General features: G+C 39.1%; 1 protein-coding gene across 4 annotated transcripts in view; it reads right to left on the bottom strand.

The window, feature by feature from the left end:
- Positions 1-17786, bottom strand: part of FER (FER tyrosine kinase) — a 412213-nt gene that overhangs the window by 12085 nt on the left and 382342 nt on the right. For all 4 annotated transcript variants that reach the window (XM_074952926.1, XM_074952925.1, XM_074952927.1 and 1 more), the window contains 2 exons: positions 11645-11799; positions 468-590 (listed from right to left, as the gene is read on the bottom strand). In XM_074952926.1, coding sequence (XP_074809027.1) covers positions 468-590; positions 11645-11799 — 278 coding nt within the window. The remainder of the gene's footprint in view (positions 1-467; positions 591-11644; positions 11800-17786) is intronic.

The raw sequence follows: 17786 nt of genomic DNA, 5'->3' as shown, positions 1-17786 counted from the left end.
GTATTTCCAGCAGCTTGGGATGTTAGCACGGAGAGTAGGAGCAATTTACTTGACAAGAGCATCTTCTGGTTTAACCTTTGTGCTGCCCAAATCAAGCAACTAACCACCCCCTTTATGTTCACCTCCCACTCTAACCTTCATGCCTTCTTCCATAAAGCCCGACACGGTACCTCAACCTTTCGCTGATTCAATCCATTATGCCTCTATTCTCTCATTCTTCAAGACCCCACTCTTCTTCCAGGAGGCCTATAAACCCTAATCATCTTCACAGGGAACTCTTAGCAAGTGATTTAAAGAAGATCAGACAACAAACTTGTGGAACTAACATGACATTTGCTGAAGTTGCTTTATCATACTGTTACTTCCCATTTGCACACTATTTTGTTAAGCGCATGGACCTGGTCTTCCTACAGATCTATGAAGTATATCTTGCACATGGCTGTACCCTATAAATAACAAGAATTAACCTTTCTCCACTTGTTCCCGTGCTTGTTGGTTGGTCATTCCAGGGTATGGACATACACCTAGACTGAAGGTCTCCCAAAGAAGGATCCCAAAGCTCCATACATCACTTTCAGAAGTGTATCTCCCTGAAGAAGGAGAGAAAGTGGATAATATAAATTAAAAGAATATTTCTGAGATGTACTGTATGCTACCCTGAACCAATGGTAAGAATGTTATTTAAATAATGACAGCACATTCCTGGTACCGTTGCCAAAGTGAAATTAAAGCATTATAACTGAACACTAACTCTTAATGGATACTCTTAACATACCGATGATCTCATTTTTCAAGTGATTAACTAACAATCAATTATCTTAGATCAAGGCAAATATTTAAAATTTTGTGATTCAATGGGCAGACTTGTTATGCTAGTAAAGATGCAAATTTACCCAGGGCCAAGAGACTGAGAAGATTTACATGAGCTGGATTTCTGCTATTTTGTTTTCCAGCTGAACTAAGGTCGTCTTCTCCATTCTCCTGTCCAGCAAACTTTGAAAGAAAATACATTTAAAAGGTGAGGGACAGTGAACTTTTTAAATTCTTCCTTGTTTGCAATTCCTCTTACAAGGTACTGTATTTTCCTAACCAGCTGTTCGTTTTCAATCCCCCAACTTGCCATGGCAATTAGTGTTCTGAAAAGAGCTAAAATTGACATGGTTGTTGTTAACAACTTCTGCTACTCTGAAATTTGATATTGCAAAGCACACTATCATGTCAAAGTGCCTTTGTGAGCCAGCAGCATTGAATTATATCAGCACAGCTCATGGAATAGTGCTTTTATAGGGTTTACTGGTAGCTTTTTAATATAAACAAACAAAAAAAAACCCTTCTCCATATACCCCATCCTCACGTTTTTGGGGTGGTTTTTTTTTTGGGGGGACAATGGGTGATATATTGTTCAGAGAATACAAAACAATTTCTCTCATCAACCCTAGAAATAAGAATCTAAAGGACTTTATCCATTAAACTATGAAAACTTTAGAGACCCTGTTTTCCCCATAACATGTTAATAAAAGAAAAGGCCAAAATTTTCCAAAGTGCTTTTGGGTACTCATCTTGAGCTACCATGAAAGGGGTCTGGGTTTTAGCAGTGCTGAGCACCGGCCATCTGAAAGTCAGACTCCTTTAAAATATTTGAAGCTGGCCATCTAAAAACTGAAGCAGCCCAAATCACTAGTCAGTCTGAAAATTTCAGGCTATAGTTTTTACTAATAAAACTCCAACTCTGCTTTTGAACACAAAATTTCAAAATTAAATGATGTCTGTTTCTACAGCCCATCTTAATCTGATGAAAGGCAGGCACTGTGGATAAGAGTGATGAGGCTATGTGGAGAAGGCAAGAGCTCTTAAGAGTTAGGCGCCTCAGTCCCTGTAGGCGTGACCGACATTCACCAAACTCCTGCTCAGCTGCCACCTAACACTGTAGGCCCTGCACACTTGGCCACTCACCTGGGAGACTCAAATTCAAATTCCTGCTCTGCCTGATTTTGGAGCAGGGATTTGAAATCAAGTCTCCCTCTTCCCAGATGAGTGCCATAACCCCTGTGTTATAGGATACAGGGAGGCAGGGCTTACTTTCTTTGTGAGAAAGGGCTGACTTGGCTTCAGGCCTAAACTCCAGGAGAGGGTTCACCAGTGAGACACGTGCCTCGCTCCAGCCTGTCAGTCTGGCGCCTAAGGCCCAGATCAAAGGGGAGTTAGGCACCTCTGTACACCTTTGAGGATCTGGGCCCTATGCCTCCCTGCATTTCATTCCTGACTAGCTTAGGTGGCTCCCCATTCAGCTTGCTGACTTCTGAAAATCTTTCTTAGGCACCTAACTCTCTCTCTACAATGCAGGGGGAGCCTGGCACCTACCTCAGGGCTGTGAATTCCACTGGGCAGCAGGGTTCCGCAACACTCGATGTTGCAATACGTATAGTCCCCTTGTGAATTTTGCCCTTAAAGACAGTATCTCACCACAGCGGACATAGGGTATAACTCTATTCTCCAGGTTTGAACCTCCTTTCTAAGGGTATGTCTACATAGTAGTTGGAGGTGTGATTCCCAGCTCAGGTAGACACATACGTGCTAGCGCTGCTCAAGTTAGCATGCTAAAAATAGCAGTGTGGCTTTAGTAATATAGACAGTGCCTGAGTACAACACTGTCCTAAGTATGCACTTGGGCAGCTAGCCCAAGCTGCTGTAGCCACACTTCTTTTTTTAGCGTGGTAGCTCAAGCAGAGCTAGTATTGTCTACCCAAGCTGGGAATCACGCCTCCCAGCTTCTGTGCTGATGTACCTAAGAAGCCAGTTCAGTGAAGTGAAGTGAAACGTAGGGGCTCTGAAAATATCATCTTAAACAGTACATTTGCTTCTGTCCTTTCAAAAGCAGACCTGCCCTTTTAGTATTAAGAACATTACTACAGAGGCCTACAGGAATGAGAAAATCCATTTAACACATCTTTGCATCAGTTATCTCTGAGCTTTAAAATAAAACATTTCTCCTTCATGTATCTTCTGCCCCATTTCCAACACTGCCATTTTGCCAGTGTCACGCTGCTGATGTTTGAGTGCTAAATATTCAGCTAATCATTTTAAACCTAGGATATGTTTTTTTTCCCTTTCTTTTTTCCCAGCCTAAATGAAGTACATGTAAATGATAATGACAGTTGGGGCCATCTCACGTCAGAAAGTTCAGTTTGCACTTAAACTAAATTTCATTTCCAGCTGTGTTAAATTAGCTTGCCTGCTTAGTAGATAGCAATTATGGACATTCACCGTGCTGCTGGTGGTAAGATTAGTTTTCTTGTCTGTATATCAACTCTCTTCAGAGTTTGGCATCCAGTAATTTAACACTTTTCATTAAAGTCATTCAGTGGATACAAGTTAAAAGTAATTAGTTTCTTAAGAAAGCACAAGTTATGCAGAGTCAATTACCTATCTCAGTATGATAATAGCTGGGCTGAGAAAGGGCATGCTGTTTATATATACACGATTATTTATTAGCATTCGAAGAACTGAAGAAATTATAGTGGAAGATCACAAACAAATATACACATTTTACTTTTTAAGAACACGTGTGTCATAGTTTTTAGTACGAGCACAAGTATCGTACAGGAATTTTCATATGAATGGCAAATGATAAGCCACACCTTTGTAAACGTACATTTGAACAATGTGGGGAAAAAACCCAATCAGGAAGTGAGGAAACTTCCTCACATACTCTTGCAACAAGGAATGCCTCTCCCTTCCCCCAGGCCTGCAGAAGCACCTCTACAGCTCAGGGATGTGGTGGAATTGTGCTGAGTTGGGCTGTGCAGCAGGCACTTTGATAGATGAAAATGAATAACATTGCTAGAGTTTTTGCCAAAAGTTAATGTTGCTAAAAGCCAAGTCATTGCCCTATCCACTGATGGACTGGTATTCAGAGGTGTTAAGTTCACAACTGCAACAGCATCCAGCAAAACCTGTTGTTGCTTAGCACCTCAGGCCATATTTCATTCATATCTTGTAAATTCAATGAAACAAAGATTTGTCAATCATTTCCTCACCCAATCCCTGATTTTCCCTAGCAATGTTTTACCAGAAAAAAGAGTCATTGCAGTAATTTTTACTGTGCCTAACCACGGTCACTTCATTTTTAAAAAACTATTTCTTGTTAGTCAGTTGAAGGTTATGTTCCTATTCCCCAGGCTGCCAGCTTTTTTTCAGCTAGTGTAGCAATGATTTTATATTTTATTATCTACTTAACTGTAAACACTTATTGAAATAATAGAAAGACCAAACTTTCCAGATCTGAATGAACAAATAAAGCACAAACAATACTGCAAGCTAAACATTAGAATAGATACTGACTAGTGGTGGATTCACTCTAGCAGCAAATATTACAGATTTTCCAGAGGGAAAGCTTTTATTCTCACAATGTAAAATTCACCCCTTTATAAGGCCCACAAGACTTATTTAAATCCTATTGTGTGGGTTTATGCAGCATTTAATAGTGATGCAAAAGCCCCTCTCAAAGGAGTGAATTTCACTTATGGGGACTGTAGTATAGCCAAAGAATCAGAGCTTCCAATACATTTTCTTTATCAAAAAACGTAACAGGAGAAATGTTTACATAAAGCTCAGTTGTAAGATTTAATAGTTTAATTTTTCACTTAAAATATTAAACATAAAACTGGTTTACAGACATGTTATTCAAGAGTTGTGTAGTTGTCCATAAGAATTTGGAAGGAAGAAGCTTTGATCAGTGGTAGAAATGCCTTCCAAGCTAGTTGTACCAATCTCAGTTCTAGCACACGTGTAACTTGGAATCGTATAAGACTACAGGCTGAGTCTGACCCTGATCTATATGTGCTCCATAACTGCTCTTGGATGCACCTGATATTAGAGTTGTGAGCTGCATTGGAGCAGCAAACGGTAGTCCATTTTTTCCAAGAGTTTCAATTTTGATTTGGAATAGTCACCCTCTGTGACATGTCATAAATTTTCAGTTTGTAGATTGACTTGATCTAAGCTTGGAAGAGTCTGAATCATAGACTGGCAAATGAAGTCACAAAAGTACATGATGCCCTATGGCCTAGCAGTCTGAGACACATCTTTACTGTTTTCTGAGGGCAATTGTGAAGGTGGAGAATCAGTTGCCGTCTTGTCTGAAATCTGTCTGATGGAAGGAATGCACTTGCTGCTACTGTATCTAGTTAATCCCCAATAAATTATATCAACTGGGATGGAATCAGATTTGATTTTTTCAATTTGATTCTCAAACCTAGGGATGAAAACAGCAGAAGCACCTTCCTTGCTCATATAGTCCCATGATTTTCTTCGTACAAGCCAATAGTCTAGATAAGGGTAAACATGCAATCCTTGTCTGTGCAGATGAGCTGCTACTACAGACAGGCACTTGAACACCTGCGAAGCCAAAGAAATTCCAAAGGATAGTACTTGGAATTGACAATGGTTTCCTAAAGCTACAAATTAAAGATGCTTCTTCCGTGCAGGGAGCATTGACATGTGAAAATAAGTGTCCTGCAAGTCAAGGGTAATGAACAAATCCATGGGATCTAGAGTGGGAATAATTGAAGTGTGTGTAGCATACAAAAACCTGATGCACCAAATGTATTTGTTTAGATTCTTGAGAGGTAGAATCAGATGCCAACTTCTTTTTTAGTTTTGGAATGACATAGAAGCCCCACAAATTCTTGAGGTACCAGTTATATTGCTACTAGATTGATTAGGTCATCTATTTCTTGATGTATAGCATTCTCATGAGACTGGTTCCTGAAAAGGGACTGCGAAGGGGTATGGGTGGGAGACAGAGATTGAAACTGAATGACAACTTGAATGACCCATTGATCTATGGTGACTGCCATCCATGCCTCGTCAAAAAAGCACAGGTGGGAACCAGAGGGAGGGAGGAAGGGGTATAGACCCTTGTAGATTAGTCCAAGATCAAATATGATGTCTCTGTTCTTATTGTGAGGTTACTGAGATGATAATGGAACTGATCTCTTCTGATATCTCAATCTCTACTTGGATTGGTTAGAAAATCTCTGCTGCTAAAAATATAAGGAAAATATAGTATTCCTAAATCTTGAGGAAGAAGGATGACAACTAAATTGTTTCTTCTTAAATGTAGGTATGTAAAAACCTAGAGATTTCAGAGTGGGTCCCGAGTCTTTTAATGAGCGTAGGGATTTACCATTTCAATATTAAACAAGCCCAGTCCATCAAATGGCAAATCTTTTCAATAGTTGTCTGTACCTCGGTAGGTAAACCCGATGCAGACAATCATGACATATGTCTCATAATAATAGCTGTAGCTATTGAACTGACGCCACTATCAGCTGCGTCCAGAGCAGCTTGAAAAGAAATTTTAGAACTCAGCTGACGTTCTTCGCAAATTGATCTGAACTCATTTCTAATTTCTGTAGGTAGTTTGTCCTTAAAGTCAGACACTCTCTCCCATTGTAGATAATCATATTTAGTTATCTTAACTTGACAATTAGCTACCCTAACTTGAAGTCAAACTGAAGAATACGTTTCCTTCTGAAAGTGTCTCGTCTTTCTTTGGTAGTTGACTTTCCCAATTGTTTCAATTTTTCATTTGCAACAGTAATAACCAGTGAAGATGAAGATGGGTAAGTATACAAATACACAGAGCCTTTGGACAGTACTTGATATCTACAATCAGCAACTTTTAAAGTTGCTGAAGCTGAGGCAGGGGTAGCCGAAAGATCTTCTGCCATTTCTAAAACTCCTTTATTTATAGTAAGAGCAACTCTAACTTGAGACTGTAAAATATCAAATAATTTCTATGCCTTTTCCTATACCATTTCTAAAGGGACTGCCAATGTTTCTGCCATGTGCTTCAATAATTCCTGAAAGACTTTTGAAATCATCAATTGCTGCAGGCACAGTGGATGAAATAATCTCCAAAAGTGAAGAACAGCAACAATGTGGAGGTCCAGGAATCTCTTCATCACTAGAATTCTGCTGATCCTCTGTTTCCATAATCTGAACAGGAGAATGATGCAACACGCCTGAGAACCTGAATTAGGTGATTTATGTGTATATCCCATGTACTGTGGGGGTAACTTGCCTTGAATGCTGCAGATATTGTGACCATGAGGCAATGTTGGGGATCATATGGGTAGGATACATCACCCAATTCAGGGGATACAATGGAAAGTAATTAGGATTTAAATCTTTAAATTTATGAGGTTTCCTTTGTATTGTCTCTTTGTCTGCAGACTGGCTCTTTTAGAAGGAGGGTTCCTGCTGGAGTCAGAAGATGGAATCCTTCTACCGATGGGACAACAACAGGAGATTTAAAAATTTGAAAAGCGCTTCTATTCTCAATCCTGTTATGTTGATAAAGAGAAACCTTCAACACAAGCATGCTTCATTCTTTGTGAGGATGAGATTTAGACAGTGAAGAACTAGAAATGCCTGTAACAGTGGTGACCCAGGCTCCGGAGTTATTCTGATATCCATGGAAAACATAAATGAATCATTTGATGCTGTGGAATCCCCTTCAGAAGACATAGGAGTGGAGGTAGCTTGTCTCATTTAGCTGCTTTGAAGGCTCCAAAGAAACTGAAACTGCTGGAAACAAGAGAGATGCTCTCATCAAAGATGGTGCTGGGGCAGATCACAACTGATACACCGGTACCAAGAGGGATAGTGCCGGAAAGTCCTGAACCACAGTCTTAAGACCTTGATCCACACACCCTCTGCTGCCAGTGTCCTCTGTCAATGTGAGCTCCAGCACTGGCTTCTCTGGTACCCACTTCATCAAGTCCTTTAAAGGAGACTTTCTCCCATCAAGCAATGGAAATAGAGCATGGTGCCAAATAATGGATTAGAGTCTCTCACTTTTCGGACAGGAGGGATATCTGACTGCTCTGAAAGCACAAGCGAAGCCTCTTTAGAGCCTCCTTATCTCTTGAGATCAAAGTCACATCCCTGGTGACTGGAGCATTGAAGAACTTTCTTGAGCATTTTTTTTCTCAGACTCCAAGAGTGTTCTCATGGCTTTTCCATGAGAAAGAGCTTTAACCTGGACTTTTTCTCTTTCTATGTGCGCTTCTTAAAAGAGTTACAGATTGTACACTGAGCAACAATATGCTCTTCATCCAGGCAATAAAGATACTAATTACGCATAAAGTGTAATTGTAGCCCTGTCAGTCCCAGGATATTAAAGAGAGGAGGTAATATCTTTTATTGGACCAAATTCTGTTGGAGAGAGAGAGACAAACTTTCCAGCTACACAGAGCTCTTCTATTCCTGGTTTTACTGATCGATAACATGACAGAAAATATCCTATTGCCCCTATATAAATCCATGGTACGTTCACATTTTGAATATTGTGTCTGGATGTGGTCGCCCCATCTCAAAAAAGATACAGTGGAATTGGAAAAGGTTCAGAAAAGGGCAACAAAAATGATTAGGGGAATGAAAGAGCTTTCATATGAGGAGAGATCAATAAGACCGGGACTTTTCAGCCTGGAAAAGAGACGACTCGGGGGGATAGGAAAGAGGTTTATAATTGGTATGGAGAAAGTAAATAAGTGTTATTTATTCCTTCTGATAACACAAGAACTAGGGATCACCAAATGAAATTAATAGGCAGCAGCTTTAAAACAAACAGAAGGAAATATTTCTTCACCCAACACACAGTCAACCTGTGGAACTCTTTGCCAGAGGATGTTGTGAAGGCGAACACTATAACAGGGTTCAAAAAGGAACTCCATAAATTCATGGAGGATAGATCCATCAATGGCTATTAGACAGGATGAGGAGGGATGGTGTCCCTAGCCTGTTTGCCAGAAGCTAGGAATGGATGACAGGGGATGGATCACTTGATGATTACCTGTTCTATTCATTCCCTCTGAAGCACCTGGCATTGACCACTGTTGGAAGACAGGATACTTGACTAGATGGACCTTTGTCTGACACAGTATGGCCGTTCTTACAAAAGCTTGTTTCTCACCAACAGAAGATAGAAGATATTATCTCACCCATCTTGTCTCACTAATTATGTATGTCCATTAGAGGAACAGCCCGTTCCCTCACCCTCCACAACAGGGTTATAATTTGAAGTCTGGGGATCTCAATTCTGCCATATCCTAACTAAAATCTCAATATACAAACTACAAACAGAAAAATAAAGTTAAACTGAAACTCTCTTCATACATATGTGTTTTACTGGAGGTAACACTGACTAACAAGAAACTACAAAAGGGACAGTCATAAATATAAAGGGAAGGGTAAACACCTTTAAAATCCCTCCTGGCCAGAGGAAAAACCCTTTCACCTGTAAAGGGTTAAAAAGATAGGATAACCGCGCTGGCACCTGACCAAAATGACCAATGAGGAGACAAGATACTTTCAAAGCTGGAGGGGGGGAGAAACAAAGGTTCTCTCTGTCTCTGTGTGAGGCTTTTGCCAGGAACAGAAAAGGAATGGAGTCTTAGAACTTAGTAAGTAATCTAGCTAGATATGAGTTAGATTCTGTTTTGTTTAATTTGCAAATTGGATACAATTAACTTAGGCTTGAATAGAGACTGGGAGTGGTTGAGTCATTATAAAAAGTAACCTATTTCCCCTTGTTTATTCCTTCCACCCCCCCCCCACTGTTCCTCAGATGTTCTTGTTAAACCCTGGATTTGTGCTGGAAATGGCCCATCTTGATTATCATACACATTGTAAGGAGAGTGATCACTTTAGATAAGCTATTACCAGCAGGAGAGTGGGGTGGGGAGAGAGAAAACCTTTTGTAGTGCTAAACACCCATTTTTTCATGGTCTGTGTGTATAAAAACATCCTCACTGCATTTTCCACTTTATGCATCCGATGAAGTGAGCTGTAGCTCATGAAAGCTTATGCTCACATAAATTGGTTAGTCTCCAAGGTGCCACAAGTACTCCTTTTGTTTTGCTTAAATGGCCGATAAAATAAGTTGTGCTGAATGGAATATATATTCCTGTTTTTGTGTCTTTTTGTAACTTAAGGTTTTGCCTAGAGGGATTCTCTATGTTTTGAATCTGATTACCCTGTAAGGTATTTACCATCCTGATTTTACAGAGGTGATTCTTTTACTTTTTTCTTCAATTAAAATTCTTCTTTTAAGAACCTGATTGCTTTTTCATTGTTCTTAAGATCCAAGGGTTTGGGTCTGTGTTCACCTATGCAGATTGGTGAGGATTTTTATCAAGCCTTCCCCAGGAAAGAGCGTGTAGGGTTTGGGAGGATTTTGGGGGGGGGGGGGGGAGACGTTTCCAAGTGGGCTCTTTCCTGGCTATATATTTGTTAGACGCTTGGTGGTGGCAGCAATGAAGTCCAAGGGCAAAAGGTAAAATAGTTTGTACCTTGGGGAAGTTTTAACCTAAGCTGGTAAAAATAAGCTTAGGGGTTTTTTCATGCAGGTCCCCACATCTGTACCCTAGAGTTCAGAGTGGGGAAGGAACCTTGACAGGGACACTAAATGTTCTTCTGTTTTTCCTATGGGAATCTGAAGGAACTGAATGGCAGTTGGGATTGCTGTGCTCTTTATGACCTCAGGAAGGGAACATGAGGATATAAAGGACACGAGCATGACATTATTAGTGAAAAAGTTCCACGTTCCAAGTGGGGTGCCCACACATCAGAAATGGGAGCCAGATATGCAGTAGATGAAGAGGAAAGCCTAGTTTGAGGGTCCCACCAGGACATAGGTACGCATGCTCACGGGCAGATTCTTAGGCGCCTACGGGACTTTATGGACAGAAACTTAGGCACCTACAGGGTTAGGCAGCAGGTGAGCGCGGACTTTGAGGATCTAAATTGTGTAGTTAGGTGATTAAAGCAGCAGTTATGCACCTAAATTCCTTTGTAGATCTAGCTCATATACTACAACATTCATCAATGCCGCAGCTCACATGCTGCTTTTTAACTACCTTTTTCCTAATTAGAGCTTACTTTCTAATTTCACTTTAACTCTCCCCCTCCCTTCAATCTGGCTTTTTCTATTTTTGTTCTCAAGCTATAACCCATCATGTTATGGGCCATTTCCCGCCACCCACAAATAGGGCTGTTTTATTTATTTTCACTGACAACAGCAGAATGATGCATAAAATTGCAGGTTACAAGAACTACAAGTTTTAAAATATATATAATCAATTACCATCCTGTCCTCTTCTACAAGGATTTATGTAATGTTTTCTCAGGTGTTAAAAGTATCTCTAGTTTTCATAATAAAAGGCTAAATCAATCATCACCATAATTTTGAGGAACTTGCCTACTCATTTTGCTAATGATTATCATCTGGATGAATGACTAGGTAGTCTACTGTAATGTTCTAGCTCCAGAGCAGTATTATGCAAGCATTTTAATTGTTAAATCAGCAGCATTTAAGTACTTTGACTTTTTCTCCTTGGATGTTCTTGTTTTTTTTGTGAGGAAAGGGGAATCTTACATTATGAGGTAAAAGACATTACCTTAATAGGGCTGAATTGTTAATTTATTTAAATTGAAAGGTTTTACATGTTTGTTAGTCTAAACAGACCATAAGGAAGACCATATATTTGTGTACAGACCACAGTGTATTTCCTCTATACCTTCTTATCTTACATAGTACGTTTTCTACAATAAAAAGTTAAAGATAATATCTCCTTACCATAGTTGAGTGCCTCTGGAGCAGTCCATTTGATAGGAATCTGCTTTAAGCCTGAAGATGAATATACCCCATCATCCTCTTGACGAGACATTCCAAAGTCACTGATTTTCAGAACATTATTTTCACCTACCAGGCAGTTCCTTGCAGCAAGGTCCCTGAGTTAGATTGAGATACAGAAAACATCCCTTTAAAAATTAAAAACATTGTTTTTATGTTCATAACGTATTTATACTGAGATGTGAATCAACACACGGTCAACAATATTCCACATATTTTCTATTACAACTGAATCTATCCACCAGTGATGCATGCAAGGCTCCTGGCACACAAATATTTTAATTTAAATGACAAAATAAACATATACAAGGCAATAATATACCGTGCCTATACTGCCCATCAGGCATGTCTGCACTACACTACATGCCAACAGACCAAATTTGATGCAGAATGTAACACAGTTCAAAGACGAAGCTGGAAAGCTTTTTCCTACAACCATAAAAAGAACTAGAGAGGCTGGAAAACTATTTCTACCACAGCTGGGTCAACACTATGGGTTCAATTAAAAAAAAATTAAAGCTGATCTATACTACCTGATCACTGCCAATGGAAGAAAGGTCAAGTAAAAGCCCTCCCCACAGAAACAAAGGTTCTTTTCCGTTCAAAAATCTGAGCAGCATAATTTCAGGCCTTGTATTGTAAATTCTATGAGCACAGCCTTCAGCCAATATTTTTTTTAAAGAGAAAAATACTAAAATTTATTTGAAAACAGATCTTTAATATAGAAAACTACAAACCGGGGCATCGACAATAATTCCTTATAAAGCTGTCTTTACCAACAATTTATGAGATTTGTTTTCATCTTAGACAGATCATAGGATAACAAACAGGTTGCTATACATAATAATCAACCGTTTCTTTGAAGATAATTAATACTCTAAATTATAATTTGCTTTTAAATCTATCGTTATGTTATTCCTATGAAGCTGGACAACCAGTAGAAGGTTTGAAACATTCATGCATCCCTGGGCCTGATCCTATTAATCTCTCACTGGTGTAAATTAGGAGAAACTCCCCTGAAGTCAATGAAGTTACACTAGTTTTAAAACTGGTACATTATCAGAATCAGACCCTATCTCAGCAAATATGCAGCTTTGTTTATAAAGTATGAAATACACAGTGACTGAGGAATCTCAAGTTGTATAAGAGTGTATTGTGACTGGTATGGGCGGGAGAATTGCAAAGCAAAAAAATCAAGAGATTCTAGTTCCTACAGCCAATTCCATAAGAAGTGTCCCAAAGAGCCTCAAGAGTGGAGGGGTGAAATCCCAGCCTCATTAAAGGCATAGGAATATTGCTTTTGTCTTCAGCAGGGCCAGGATTCCTCATGAGGTGAAAGCAGGGAGTGAAACAAATCAATGTGGCAGTCTCTGGAAGGAAGTCTGAAATGCTGATTGACAACATAGGAATCTCTTTATTTGAATCATTCCTGAACTTTAAAAATATTTTGGGTTTGAATTGAAGAAAAGGCTATATGTTGAGCTAATACTTATGTTTTTGTCTGATGTTTGGTCTTCCTATCCCTAAATATCTGAAATAGATCCTACTTACAAAAATTACTACTATTTTATACTTACAATCAGGGCACATAATTTGTATGTTTTCTATGTAATAGCTGGTTCTTTTAAATTACTCAAAAATAAAAAGAAAGGTATAATCTCTGCTGAAAATCTAGGAGTCCATTTTCATGAAAATTAAAGTTAGTGTGTCATTTTGAAGAGGTTGCATATGACTACTGTAGTTTAGCTAAGCATGTCTAAATTAATAAGGTTCTTCAATAGACAAATGTATGAAGCTGTTGCTTTGCAAAGTATTCTCTTCTACATCATCAAATCCATTATAAGATTTGGAGTTCAAAAGCTCTTGTAACACCCTTGGACTATGTAAACAATGGAGGCCTGCAGTGTCTCCACTGATCTTGATTTCTTCAAATTGAGAGTGGGACCAAAATTTTTGCTGGTGCAGCACCAATTCACATCCAGCCAAGAAGCTAATTTTTCTTTAATTTGCCACAAGCACAAGGCCATTTCAAGCTTTCAGATACCTTAAATTTTCTGCTGAATCCACTACTAGATCTTCAATAAGATGCTCCTCAGTAGGATGTAGTGGTAGGGGAAACAACTTCATTCTCAGCATTACCACCACCAAACATTGGTAGCTCTGTAACCAGGTCTGTTGTGGACATCTTTCTCGGTTTTTCTGGTTCTTTTTTCACTGATTATCACCTCCATCTACTTTGAGGCTCTGCATAAAGTCCTTTTTTCTGATGTTTCTGGCATTTAGCTCCTTAAGCTGGGCACATTTTCCATGAATGCTGGGTAGTCTCGCTAAATTTTCCACGTCATTTTCCCTTTGTTTCCTGTCCTCAGAGTTTTTTGTTGAGAGCTGCCAGGTTTTCTTATTTGTGTGTCTCTGTGGGAGAGGGAGAACAATCAGATGGGAGTAGCTTTTTTGTTGAGCCTCATGAAATTGAAATTTACATCCTCATGTTTTCCTTTCTTGCTCTGTGGGGGGCTGTTCAGGTTTTTTCAGTGAAATATATACCAAACAGTTTCTTCACTATTTCACAGACATTCTTCTAATCTGGAATTAGGCCTGATGCCATCAGCATGTCATCTGCCTCATCTCCCATATTGGAGATGATATTTACTGGGTATTTATCACTCTTATTGACAAGTCTTGATGCCACATAAAACTAATTTATCAGTAAACTTAAAGCTGACACCCCACAAAAGTAGGAATTCTGGGAAATATTAGTTCCATTGCCTTTGAAATACTGTTTCCATGATTTTAGAGCATTTAAAAAAAATCTTTCACTGTTCCTGTGGAGATTATTTTCTTCCTTTCTACTACTGTGCGATATAGACCTCTTTGCTACAGCTACTGTTTTGGACCTGTAGCCCCATTTCACATCAGAGGTCCCTTGTTTAGCAATTTACTTTTCTCTTTGCCTGTCCCTTTGAAATGGTATTTACTTGGCCTATTTCAGAGCACTTAGCTGCTCTCTCTTCTCTTTCAGTTCTTCTGGAGGCTGTTCCACTGCTTGGACTGAGGAACACAAATCTTCTTTCCTACTCTGCACAGGGGTCTCATATGCTCTCTCTTCTCTTCATTCCTTTCCCTTGTTTTCTCCTGTCTCTGGAAGTGGGTTCTAAAACCATGTTGGAGGCTGGTGCAGGCAGACTCAAGGAGCAGAAAGACTGAGGAGTGGCACAAGAGAGAATCAGAATTAATCCTGGATGTATTGAGATCTATATGGTAGCAAGTCTTCCAGCACACTGTCTACATCCTATCCATCTAATTCTCTAAAGCTGGGTCAGAGATTGTTTTATTCAAATTAAATGTGCATAAGAGGTAGCATAATCCTACCTGTTTCCACACTGAACGCTTACTGCATATTGTTTGTTATAACAGTTTTTGGCTGTTTACTATTTACTATTACCAGGAAAGAGGAAGAAACTGCTTAGTGGCCATTAGTGTTCTTTAATAGCATGATTGATTTCCTCCGTGAGGCAGCGTGTACTAATAGTAGGTTGTTCTTCACGGGTAGGTTTTAATAGGTTGACTGCCACTTGTTTCATTCCAAAATCTCTTAGAAGTGTTTTTGTGAGCTCCAAGTCCTCTGTGGCAGGGATTAATCCAAAGAGAGGGTGAACTTCCAAAGGAAAGAAATCTTCCCCCAACTTCTCTTCAATTTGGTGATAGAATTTTAACAAGGGACTTCTGAGAGCCCCACAACGGCTCCAGCACACTCATGGTATAATAGTGTTATGTCATCAATACTGTATTTGTAGTTGGAATGAATTTTAGAGCCGTAGTTAAAATAATGAGGGTTCTTTTTTCCTTATGTTAACTCCTTGATCGTGGAAGGTGTGCGTGTGTGTGTGAGAGAGATTGTATCGTTATGTGTATCTAATACCTGAACTGGGGAGTTCCATGACCCTAGTACCAACAAGTCAGGAATATATGATTTCTTTCCCACCAATGCAGCTACTCTATAGTGGCTCAGTATAATCTGTGCCCAACCTAAATAGCTTTTACAACAGCAAAGTAAACATTATTTATTTCTTTTCTATGTCAAAGATAAATATTGACTTCATGAAATCACTGGAGCCAAGTAGTAAATACAGTATGAAAAGAAAAAAAAAAACTCTGCCCAATCCGTAGTGAAAGAATACTGAGTCTTCTGTAAAATCATTTCTGGGATTCACTAGGGTATTTGCTGCAATATTCAGATCAGCCACTAGGAAAAAGAAGAAGCCAGACCATTTCGGGGGGGAAATGAAGAGAAAACACACAGAATACTAAATCTGTTCAACTAATCATAAGTATATACGTCTTCATCTTAAAAGTATGGTGAGCTGCTACAAAACATTTAGCAAGGCATCTGTAAAGCTCTATATGAATTAACCCCCTGTGCTTTTCTGTGGATAGCACTGGGTATTTATGATTTATTTTACATTTTCACTCATACATTCAGATATTCATCCATGCACAGAGCTAGCTGAAATCTTTGGGAGACAGCATTTTGCCCCAAACACAGACGTCTTCCTTCCATCCAAACTAAAAAAAACCCCCACTAAAATACTTTTCAGAAACAAATACTTTTAAAGAAGTGATTCAAAAGCTTTTAACATGTTATAAAAGTGTGTTTGTTTCTATTATCTTTCCTTCCAATACCCTGGACAAAACATTGTCTGGCACCTAGTCATAGAAAATCCCAGGGGAAAGGAAGTTTATTAGTCCCATCTATCTCTTCCTCATTCCCATTCTAATCACCCAGAGTCATCAGTCCAAGTAATACTAGTGGTATGTGAGTACTTAAATGCCCACCATTGTAAGTGATAGGCAGATAGTGTTTAGGGGTGAACTTTCCAAATGAGCTTGGCCCATTTCCACTCCTGAGAACTCGTGGGCTGTTAAATAAAGATATCAAGCTTGAGCCTAGCAACTACAAAATGGGAAACTTAAGTCTTCTAATTTGTAATTTATAATGCATTCTGGGAACATAATTACTGTTCCTTACAAGACATTTGCTGGTAAGACCCATCTAACTTATAACTCATCTAAGTGGCCTGATAATAGAAGTAAATGGAAATTAATGAACACATGGCTTGTAGTATACACTAATACAAGCACTGATAAAATAAACCTTCACTTCATTTGCAGACACAGCAATTGTAATTTAAACAGAGAATATACACAATATGTATACCTCTTTAGTATTTGCATATATATTGTATGGTAAGAGATATGAATATCTGCACATAGATGAATACCTGTTTACTGAAAAACAAGTGCCATGTTCTATGGAGAACAAATCTCTTGTAAAAAATCACCGAAGCTGTAACAGTTTACAGTGCATTGTTGATAATGTTCAGAAGATGTGTAGCTAGATCTGAGTTAGATTGCTTTTGCAGTAGAACTGTAATCCTGCCGTCAGAAGCCAGGCATTTTGGATGCCACAGCAAAGTCTAACTTATAAAAGATTTGACTTAGTTGAGGAGTGAAGAATAATGCCATTATTTCCGAAGTACTGTTGTAAATGAAGGCTTATGAATGAACGATTTATCATAGCAGAAATTGTGACACAAAAGCATGATGTAGTCAACAGCTGCCACATACTAGAGATAAGAAAGACCTGATGTGATCATGTAGAATTTTCAGTGTTATATCCTGAATTTTGGTGCTCGGTACTTGCAGGAACAGATTTTCAAACTTACAGTGCATTATGTTACACTGAATTCAGGTCAGGGAATAAGTCAAGATTTACTTTCTCCACTTGTATGCACAGAATCAGAGGACTGGAAAGGACCTCAAGAGGACATCTAGTCCAGTCCCCTGCACTCATGGTGGGACTAAGTATTATCTAGACCAGTGCTTCTCAAGCTATCTGACGTGGGGGACCATCAATTTTTTTTTCCAATGTGCACACAGACCGGCATCGGTCCGCGGACCACCACTTTGAGTAGCACTGATCTAGACCATTCCTGACAGGTGTTCGTCTGACCTGCCTCCCTAGCAGGTTATTCCAGTGCTTAACTACCTTAACAGTTAGGAAGTTTTTCCTAATGTCCAACCTAAA

This window comes from Natator depressus, chromosome 5 (assembly GCF_965152275.1).
Source record: "Natator depressus isolate rNatDep1 chromosome 5, rNatDep2.hap1, whole genome shotgun sequence".
Taxonomy (NCBI): Eukaryota; Metazoa; Chordata; order Testudines; family Cheloniidae; genus Natator; species Natator depressus.
Note: the sequence above shows the minus strand (reverse complement) of the source record. Positions and strands in the feature narration are given on the sequence as shown.